Below are 11,737 nucleotides of genomic sequence, written 5' to 3'. Positions count from 1 at the left end.
TTTTTTTGTTGACCACTTTAGTCCTTAGAGAATTAAAGACAACTCCCCACTATTTTTGTACAACTAAAAGATAGTATACATAGATTATTGGAACTGAGGTGAAAAATAATAAGCAGTTTTGATTTCGAAATTAATTCATTTATGATTAATCAACCGTAATTGTGTTTTATTTTAACTTAAGATTGTATCTTGTAAAATCAAATAATTTACATTACAATAACATTAAATATAACCTATCTTATTTTGATTACCTAAAATCAAATTATATAAAAAATATAAAGAAATTAAGTTTCATATTTCGATGATGTTTCATCTCATTGTCAGGTCATTTACCCATACATGGTTGAGTTAGACGTATCATGGATCTAAAAATCATCCAAATAAATAAACTTCTTTGTGCCATTAAAGTACTTTGATGATAGATAAAACTTCATAATTATTGCATGAATAATGGCTAAATTTAATAAATTGATTTATAGAAAGTCTATCATAATGAATCAGGACCAACAATTTTATTATATCTGAATGACCTCGAGGGAACTGAGCTGTAAAAACGACCAATAAAAAAACATTAAATTGTATTGTCTAGGATTTTTTTGTTGAACAGTTTTGCTCTAGTAGATGATTATAAGAAATTTACTATTATATTAAATTGATTAAAATGTATTTTTTTAAACTTCCAATTTATCAAATTTGAAAAAATAAATGAAAACAAATGAATTTTACATTATGATTATTAGGTTAGAGAAAACAAAAACGGAAAATGATATTTTTATTTACCTTAGTTTGGAAAAAAAAGGTTATAAATGTATTATCATGTTATGAATCACAGTTGATTATTTCAGGAAACTTCTTGTTTAAATTAAAGATTAAAGACAACATAATAACTAAACAAACTGAACTAAATAAAATGCATTAGTATAAGTGTTGCATTATAATAGGTGCAACAGAATCATTATCTACATGTAACCAACCCATTCTAACCATAATGGGTAGTAAAGTTTTCATTTCGTGGGGACCGCCACAACAATGAAGAAAGTCAATACCTGAGGCCGAATTCGAACTGGCACCGCTGCAGTCATGAGGCAGTTCCTTAACTCCCTCAGCTATACAAGGTCCACACAATCCTCCAATCTACCCCTCAGAAGTGTTTATTAACATTTTAGGGAACTTAAACGCCCTATGTTAATCTGAATTATATTTACCAGGCACAGTTCCCCCAATTCAACGTTGAGTATCCTTCGAAATTCTCCCGTTTTCATCCTTTTTATTTCGATATTTTACTTAATACTTTATTTTCGAAAAACCGCAAGAATCCACGTTTTGTATAAATAACGAAGAGTGCGAAAGATAATAGTTTTGTAAATTTTAATTTTTAAGTTTTTGATCAGAAAGCGCGGAGCTTAACAATTTCGAAATTGAAAAATAATAAGTATTTCCCACCTTTAACTTCGCATTTATTTCCTTATATATTTCGTAATTTATATCTTATATAAAGTAAATAAAAATATTAATATAATTATCAAGAATAATTATCAACCAATGAAATAGAATATACAATAGTGTTTTGAATGCATATTATATACAAAATTGTATTTTGAATAATTTTTTTTTTAAAAAAGAGAGTAAAATCTTATCTAAAAGGATGTTCCTATTTCTACTCGTATGTTATGCCTGTATTTTTCAGCCAGATTCGGGATGACATCCCAACCCGGGTTCATGGATTATGGATAGCCGGGTTTGACAAGGGAGCCATAAAAAATATGAGAATAATATACATTGAGAAAGTTTTTAAAGTTTTGAGTGTTGGCAGACATATGTGTGCCTTATGGATCTAAAAATATATTTTTTCAAAAATCCAACATTTTATACGAACAACTAGAAATTAGCATTTTGTGAGTTTATTGTATCAAATATCATAAAAATTACCACACCTAAAAAGATAAACATTATTAACTATTTTGTAGTAAATTTCACTAGGTTTAATCAGAGCGCTGGCAGACATCTGTACGTCCAATGGTTTCTGAAATGAAGTTTTTCATAAATCAAACTTATTGTCTGAACAACTATAAATCAATTTATTTTAGCAAATATTATGAAAATTACTAGTCCTACGAAAGTAAATGTCATAAACTTCCTTATAGTCCATTCAACTAGCTTTAATTTGAGTGCTAATAGACATCTGTACGTCACATAGTTCCTGAGGTATAGATTTCAAAAAATAAATTAACTAACCACTAATCTTTTAGTAGATTTTTAAGAAATTTTGCTTTTTCTTAAAAGCTATATTTCGAGAACTATTGAACGTAAATAGCTCTTTTAGGGCTAATATTTCAGCATATTTACTCTTCTTTAAATAATCCTCTCTTAGATTTTCTAGTGTTGTTGGTAGTTTTGAAGATATAGATCTCCGAATGAAAAACTAATTAGGAATAATCTACATTGAGAAAGTTTTTTTACTTCATTTTCAAAATAATTTTTAAATTACGACTATTAAGTGGTGCTAAGTAATTATTCTTCGCACCAATTGAAAATATTTAAAAGAACAATTATATGATAGAATAATTCTCATTTGTGTCAGTCCGGTAGCTGATTGATTAACGGAAAATCTATAACACAATATAAGTATCCATATAGAAAAAAAAAACTAAAAATAATAATTTTTTTTGTTCACTCCCCTGGTCATTTCTGACATATAGAAAGGGGAACATCTTGAGTGGGATTGTCATGAAATGTTTTCCAGAAACTGCTGTTTCAAATAGTACAGAAATGATAGATACCAGAAGGGTTTTTAGCTCTAAAGTCTCCCCTCCTCCTATAGGTCAATATTATTCAGCCAATATTTTGACTCTCCGAGGAGTATATTGAAACAATAATGTTGACACATGTGATATATATATACCATGTTCAATAATATTGATCTTGTAAGGGAACTACTACAATAAATACCCTGAGTTGCAATCTGATGCTCTTCTATTGCTCTCTCCAATTTTCTTATGCAAATTTTTAAATTTCTCCAAATCCGCTCCAACGGATGTTCTCGCTCTGAGCTTTTTAATAAAGGATCCTTCGTATCAATAAAAATGATAAGCATAACAATTTTTATTAAAATACGAATAGCATTCATTATAAAAAATTGCCATGTTGTATTATCTATAACCAAGTAATCATATTGTGTTCGTATTCCTGTAATTATTATAAGTCATAGTATTATTAATGATTCCTACTTTATCATGATTTGTTTTTGAAATAATTTAATTTCAAATTTCACCTTTACTCTTAGGATACGCTCTTTTAATTTTTTTTAATAGCTAAAATAATTTAATTTAATTAAAGCTCGATTAGGGGGCAGCAGCAGCAACGTGGTAACGCGACAGTCTACCAGCCTATCGGTTGTCAGATCGAATCCCCGGTCCCACCTGGACTTTTTCAAGCACAAAATAATGCAAAACTCACTGACAACCCCTCTCCCCGGGCATTTGTGAGGCCCGTTAGCCAATGGGTGGCACTCACAAAAAATAGGTGTGGGAGTGACGAACTCACCCTGCGAAAAAACCACGTCAAGAAACGCGCTATGTATTTCCTAATTGAGGGCTTAGGCCTCCATAGTCTGTTGTAACAATAATAATAAAGTTAGATTTAAAAAAAAGTTTTATTGGTAAGTCACTGTTATTTTCAAGCATCTCTTATTTAGGTTATACTACTGAACTGTTTCACTGAAGGTCTTGTGTTATACAACGGTTTAGTTAAGGTTTAAAACAACCCAAAGAATGGTGAGAAAAATGTTCCGCATCGAAGATATTAGCAATTGTACATTTTATTAATTATTTAAAAAAATATAACTATGTTTTCCTGTTTCCATCCTTGTTATCACCATAGTCACAAAATTATACCATAAAACCATTTATTTTCTCCTACTAAGTTAAATATAAAATTCTACCATATTTTATATCCTTTCATTTCTTATTACTATTAGAAGTAAGAGATAGTTAATTATTCTTAATGAAGAAAACTAAAAGTGTTATTAGAATTGAAGACCACTTGATAAGGCGAGTTTAATCAAAATCGTTAGAGCCATATCGATTTTATTTTTTTAAAAATGTCTATAACGTTTCAGGCTTAGTTGCTATACTCGCCTTAAATTACAACTCCCATACTCAGTTGACCGAGCAGTTTATCGAAGGCGGGATCTGAGTTGCCTTTGCTCTCTTACTCCACCATCCATCTCACGTCTGTTCGAGGGGAATGGTCCAGCCCTTCTTGTGAAATCGGATGGAAAACTGAATTTCTTACTTATTCACTTTCTCATAGAATCCTATGGGCAGAAAAATAAAGAAAACATATCTTCAGAAATGGATATGAAATACAGTAGAGTACTTCTTGCCAGATGTTTACCTCATGTGATCAATTGAATTACCTACTTGTTCCTCACGGTCTATTATTGAACTTTGGTTCTTTTCTATTCCAATCATTGACCAAACTGATTTGATATAGTTATAAATTTAAATGCCTTTAAATTTTTTTTTTTCAAATTAAAATTTTTATTAATTGATAATTATTACAATCTGCTACAACGTTGTAGGGCAATAGGTAATAGTGATAACCGATCACATTCATACTAAAATAAAATAACATAAGAATAAAAATAAATAAAATCTCTCTCTAAATATATACAAACAGAAGGATAAAAAAAATGTATATTCAAACTATGCACATGAAAAAATAAAGAAATAAAATAATTACCAGTCGCACTTACACTCACTCATGTATACAATAATTACACTATCTTTGAGATCCCAACGCATCCCTCTCACCACGTCACTGGTAATGAAATGAGCCAGTGGAGGCTGAGCAAGTGCGCTAAAGGCCGTTAAATATAAAAAATAAAGGAGGTAACAAAATGACCTTAATTAGTTAAAACCTTTATTTCTTCCACTGATTTTTCTATCAACAATTAAAAATTAAACTCATTGATTACATAGAATTGTGCAAAAAAATAATATTTTACAGAATAGCATCCCTGAACTTTCCCTTGAAGAAAGCAACACATGAACTAAGAACTGTCACATATTTAGTTTTAGGCCTACAATTTTTAATATTCTTTGCTTTCTATTATATCTTTCTACTATTCCACCCTATTACTTCTGTTGTTCTACAAATCATAGTAATACGATTACACCAAGTTGTGTAATTATTTCATTTCAAATATACTAATGATTTGCAGTTCTTTGGACACTTTTGTTGATGAGGAAGCAACGTGAGTATTAATGGTGATGATAGGACGTCTTGAGGATCAGAGGTATATTTTAATATTAGTCATATACAAATAAATGAGTAAATATTTTAAAACAATTTTGTTTACAATTATAATAACTTTTTTCCTATTATTCTTATCTAGACCCTTCTGAAGATAAAGAGGGGGTTAGAAATATAAAGGGGAGTAGTTCAGCGAGGTGGGGATCAGAGATGGATCGGTGGAACAACAGAGTGGCCGTGGTGACTGGAGCCAGCGAGGGCATAGGGGAGGCCATCGTGCGGCGGCTGGCTGCAGAGGGGATGAAGGTGGTGGCCCTCGCCAGGAGGGAGGCTATGCTCAAGGTGAGTGGCTCCTGGTGAAGTACCACGAGTGATAATGAGCTTTCTAGTTTGATGAATATTTAGGTACCCGTTAAGTAAAGGTGAAAACTATGTTTTTAAAATTGTTATAATAGTAATAACGCGGAAACTAAACATATTTCGGAACATTCTAGGCCCTCATATGAACAATGATTCTACAAGATCAGATTCGAATATGTTTTTGACGAATATGTTTATGACTATTTCATTTTACAGCGGCCGACATCACTGACTCTTATAACTTCCTAAATCCAGTTAATAATAATAAACCAAAGGAAAGAAAATCATTTAAAAAAAGAAAAAACACCAAAATCAGACCAGTAAAAAAAATGATTTTATGCTCAAATTTAAAAACTATACGTGTAAAAGTAAAAAAGATATATTTATTATTTATTATACTTGCATTATATATTATACACATAAGCAAAGGTATTAGCTTAAAAAAAAGTCATCTTTATCGTTCCCATAGAAATAATTAAATATTGTTTAAATAAAATCAATTGTATGAAAATTAAAGTCTCAAAACACAAAACTTTCATTAATATTAAGAAGTTCGAATATAATCAAAAGTTTTAATATTAATGAGAGAGTGACAAAATAGGGTAATTTTAACTGAAACTAGTGACCTGAGCAGAATAGTCACCTAGAAGTTTTTAAAATATTTTATTTGAGTGTAAATTGCTATTTAAGATTGTTCTTGAGGTTGGCCGAAGCGTTGGACTTTTGAAGAAATAAAAAATGTTTTGAAACTTTAATTTAGATACAATTGATTTTATTATAAAATAATATCTAGTCTCAAGAAAGAGAAAAGATTATATAAAAAATAATTAAATATTATTAACTCATCATTGAAAAAGTATAAATTATTTGATGCTAATATTAGTGATAGTATCATTAACATTAATGTTATCTATATAGTTTATATCAAATCTAGTAGAAATATCGTGGAATTGGACTCACCAATCGTTTGATTGTTCGATATTTATTGATATAATAAATATTTAAATCACATCAAGAACCTTTGTGTAATACTCGTAATTTGCAACAATTTATTGAGTAACAAACGAAATTATAAGTTATGGTTTTAAATGACTTCGTATAATGATGGGGGTATAATAGGTTAGAATTAAGTGTCGACATTCAACATTCAAGGACATCTTACAGAATCAATGTTGTGATGACAGACATTTACACCAAATTACCGGATGGACTGCCTGTTCCCGTGTTGAAAAAGGATTTTTTGCCTAAACACAACAAAATCATCGCGTTGCCGAGAGTATTGCAATATATTGAAAATTGATAAACGGTAATAACAATTTATGTAATTCAAAATATAAAAATAATAATGTGTAAGTAAACATTGAATTTCAATAAAACACTTTTTGATAATTTCAATTTTGAAAATCCCAATCAAACACTGAAAAGAGTTAATCTGAGTTTTATTTTTGTAAGAAAATGTGTAGTTCCAAAATATATATATATATATTTTGGCACTGCAGATTTGTTAGACAAAATAGAAAGAAATATTAACACGATTTAATGTAGGAATTTCGAAAATTGAAATAATAAAAAAATGTTTTATTGAAATTTAATATTTGCGTACAAATTATTATTTTTATATTTTATAATACATAAATTGTTGTTATATTTTATGTTATAATTATATATATTATATATAGATAGAGAGACTACAACTCAGGAAACTGATATTGAATGCGCACTGGGAGTTAGGCCTTAGGGTCTCAAATAGATTTAACCTCGAAATCAGTTAACTATAAGAACCATCTACATTACATCCTGTTGTGCAATATGTCGTACATTTTAACAGTGTCATTGAATTTTTTTTTTCTTCATATTTATCAGGAATAGATTAGAAACATAAGGATCTTCGAGGACTATTTATTTGTTACTCTTTACTGATAAACTAATATTTATTTTATCTAAACATAGAAAAATCATAATATTCATCACAAATCATAAAAGTTTCAAACATTTCAATTAATGGTGAATGAGTAAATAATCTATCATACAAATGATATATACAATAAACAGTGCTGAATGAGCAATTTTAACAAGACGTAGCTTGGATCAATATTTTGAATATAGTTCTGTTAATTCAGTATTTTTTAGGGAAAAATTGTTATTGATACATTATATGTAAAAATGATGATTTTGTTTAATTTTAAAGGAGTGTTTAAGAGAAATTGTTTATTCCCTACAATAACTTCAGCGGAGAAAGAAAAAAAAAAGAAATTAAGTGTTATATTTATATAAATAATAAATACCGAACTTTCATATAATTTTGTCCCTATAATTTAAGCATCTACCAGGATAAGACAATCGGTTTATAGTGATTGTATAAAAGAAAATACTTCTAATATCAATTGTCACCTTAGCAATCTCGAAACTGCAGAGACACTGGTTCCATTTCGGCCTGGGTAGGTTGATTATTATTTCGTGACAGTTCCACGGAATAAAATCTCTCGGGTTAGAATAACATGATGACCTGTACGATAGCCCTCATTCCTAAGTCAGAAATGGCATGGAAGTCCGTAAAAAAAAAAAAAAAAATTACAATATGTTTAATGTATGTACATTTAAGTAATATGATTATTTTACAGTGTATTTTAATTTATTACACTAATTTAAAAAAATATTAAAATTAAAAAATAACTAAAGAAATCTTTTTATGTATGACTGAATTAATCTCAGTTTATTTTACCGAATTTATTGTATTTTTTTGTTTTTTCAACTTTGTTTTATTTTAAATATTTGATAATCTGAAGAACTAGTTCAGCAGGATTCAATGATACTATTTTTTAAATATATAATTTATATTCTTAAGTGCGCATGTAATTCATGTTTATGCGTAATCATATGTAGTAAGTTTAATAACAAAGTATATTCTATACTTGATTTGTTTTTTTAATATTCCGTTTATATTTACGTTCTCTTTTTTTCTTATATTTCCTTTAACCCCTTCTTCTATTCTTTTCTTATTCATCCTTACCCACGTGATAAGTTTCGTTCACTATATATATTATTATTGTCATATTTTCTAATTACTTCTATGTCTTACTTAACTTTATTTTTATTTTTTTTCCTAAATATTAAATTAGTTACATATATTTTCTTTCCATAACTCTAATTTTTAAATTATTATTATATTAAATTATTCATATTTCGTTGTTTCTTTACATTATATAACTTTGTATTTTCATTTCAGTAATTACGTTATTTTACTCACATATTTAATTACCTATGTATAAGTTTTATTTCCCACTTCTTTCAATACTTTATTTTTATCTCTATTTATTCTGTACAATTATTTACTATAATCTTTCCATATATCCTCTATTCACAGGTTTTTATTTTGTTTTTGTTCTTAGCGCTGATGAAGGCTAGGAATTCTAATCGAAATGTTGGGACTAATAAATAAAATAAATAAATAAGTTTTTTAACTTATTTTTTTTAAAATTTCTGACCGCATTTCCAACCATCTTCTCCTCAATATATTTACGTTTGGTATACTTGTTTTATAGCTGAAACATGTAGGTGACAGACAATATCAATCAATGTCAATATTGCAACCAGTAACAAATATAAAAATAAAAAAGAAAGATTTGTCAATTGCAATGTATTAATAGGCTGTACTAGTATCATTAGATACTTTATACCCAAATTTTCAATACTTCAGGAAAAATCTAAACATTACATTTTAAAATAGACTAGAAATCTAAAATTAATTAGTCAATTTTTGGTGTTACAGAAACTAGAGAAAGAGCTGACAGAAAAGAAACTTATCGTGAGAGGTCACGTTTGCGACGTTACCGACGATGACCAGGTGCAAACAGCTTTCAAGTGGATTGAAGACAACGTTGGCCCCGTCAGCGTAATGGTCAATAATGCTGCAGTAATTAAGTTTCAACCTCTTACTGGTAATGCAAAAATTTCGAATCATTTTTTAAATATTATAATACTCACTTTTCAAAATAATTGTCAATTTTTTTTTTTTTATTTAGAGCTTGAAATAAGTTCTGTAAGGTCAATGATCGACACCAACTTAACCGGATTGTTGGAGACCACAATACACGGATTCAGATCAATGAAGAAGAACGGAATAGACGATGGGCATATTATCAATATTAATAGGTGATATTATTTTTATTTTTCTCGAGCGTTCTGTGGTTAAGTAGGACGTTTCAATTTTACATTAGTATTGTAAAATGTTAAATTTTTGATAGTTGTATAAAATATTTCCGTTAAACATGACTATATTTTATTTGTTCAGGGTATTGAATGGAATACAGTGAGAATCATACACAGGGCTTTGCATGTGTAGATCAGACAGTAAAACTAACTGAGTTATACATTAGAACTGACAGTAAAACCAAAGATTGACGTTCATATTGTAAGCTTAAGATAGATTACGGAGCAAACTGAAATTCGATAATTAAAATTTTGTAGTGGAGTTCTAAGAAAGCCCACTTTATCTTTTGTTTTGTTGTTCAGGATATTGTTTAAAAAAAAAAAAAGGAAGTACAGTTACTAGACCAATGGTCGTGCAAGGAGGTGATTTGGTCAGAATCACGCTCAACACAGAGGGAGTTTACGTTGAAAAAAACTATACACAATTCAAAGAAAACCATTCATGGTGGCAGGACGGCAGAGGTTCAAGTCCATGACGTTTTATATTCTTAGTAATCTTGTTTTGTTTTTTTCGTGAGATGGCTTTAATTTTTTTTATTTTAACTTTCCTCATTAGTGACTTCTTCATCGAGAGAGAGTATATTAATATAACTTTATTGTAATTTATTTATTTAACTATTTAACTTGATAATTAATTCATGTAATAACTAAAGAAAGGTAGATCAGTCATCACTAATGAGGATATCTTGACAATTTATTCTTCTATCCTATCAGTAAAATAATAACTACATTTATTGTTTTAGCATATGTGGACACAGAGTCATTTCAGTAGTTCCTCTGTATACCGCAACAAAACACGCTGTGACAGTACTGTCCGAAACCTTAAAAACGGAACTTGGAGAGAAAAAGTCAAAGATAAGAGTGACGGTGAGTTTCTTTAAATTTTCTTTAGGTTTTCTTTGGTTCACACTATTAACTAATATATTGAGTGAATTGAAGGGAATGGATAATATTAGTTCATCCCTTAAAATAAATACTTAAATTTATATTTCAATATTCATTACTTTTTACACAAAACGCTGAACAAATTCCTCCACAAAGGGCTAAAACCTAGATTAAACATCACCTCAACATAGTTTTAGGCCAGTAATAGAAACTCAGAAAAGTTGTTTAGGTGCATATGGTGAAGTAATCTTGAACTTCAAATATGTTGAATGTATGCTTGTGCGTTTTCAACCAACTTGTAAGAAAAACGCTCAGAAAAACATTGATATTTCTGATTAATACGGTTCCAGTAATTTTTTTGAGAAACGTTGATATTATCAAATTTAAAGAACAATAACATTCCTGTAAATTTCATATGAAACAATTAGGAAAGATTAAAACAGTTAAAGAGATATCTGGGCGTGATAAAATTGAAAGATTTGCTAACAAACAACTATGTCAGTTTTATTTGTTTAATGACGTTTGTATAGTGCAGTATAATTCTGAAAACTGAAAACCCTTAGTTCGAATTAGTACTCCTAAATGCAATCTTTAATCCATTATGCATATAATGTATATTGTAGTTTGATTCTAATGTTAATTTTAGGAGAGTTAATAATACTACACCATTACAAATAGCTATATATCAATGAAATAAAATTTTATAAGATTTTTAAAAATTTATTTGAATAAATTATTGACACAATTTCAAGTTAAAAATGCATAAGGGGTATATATAAAAAAAATACGAGAAAATTAAAATCATCCCGCGTTTAACAATCCAAATCCATACCTTGCACCAACAATAACAAATTTAAAAAATCCAAATTCAGAACAAATATCTTAAAATCTAAAACAGAAGGTTTACAGAAACGAGGATGGACATACAGTTAGTTATCTTAACATACAGCCTTTACTAGCTAAAAAACTAGAAACTTCTAAAAATGAAAATTTTTTACTAAATAATTCAAAAAACACTATCCAAATT

The 11,737-nt window shown here is 28.7% G+C and overlaps 1 protein-coding gene across 1 annotated transcript; it reads left to right on the top strand.

Moving 5' to 3' along the window:
* Positions 1–5,454: 5,454 nt before the first annotated feature.
* On the top strand, positions 5,455–10,692 carry LOC106687261 (farnesol dehydrogenase; the record flags this gene model as incomplete). Its single annotated transcript, XM_067046418.1, is given in 4 exon segments — positions 5,455–5,598; positions 9,386–9,554; positions 9,639–9,768; positions 10,569–10,692. Coding segments are annotated over 4 exon segments (555 nt in total), but the record flags the coding sequence as incomplete, so codon positions are not given.
* Positions 10,693–11,737: the final 1,045 nt, after the last annotated feature.

This window comes from Halyomorpha halys, unplaced genomic scaffold (genome assembly GCF_000696795.3).
Source record: "Halyomorpha halys isolate HHAL.00 unplaced genomic scaffold, Hhal_1.1 Scaffold939.1, whole genome shotgun sequence".
Classification (NCBI taxonomy): Eukaryota; Metazoa; Arthropoda; class Insecta; order Hemiptera; family Pentatomidae; genus Halyomorpha; species Halyomorpha halys.
The sequence above is the reverse complement of the archived record's forward strand: the minus strand, read 5'-3'. Positions and strand labels throughout refer to the sequence as shown.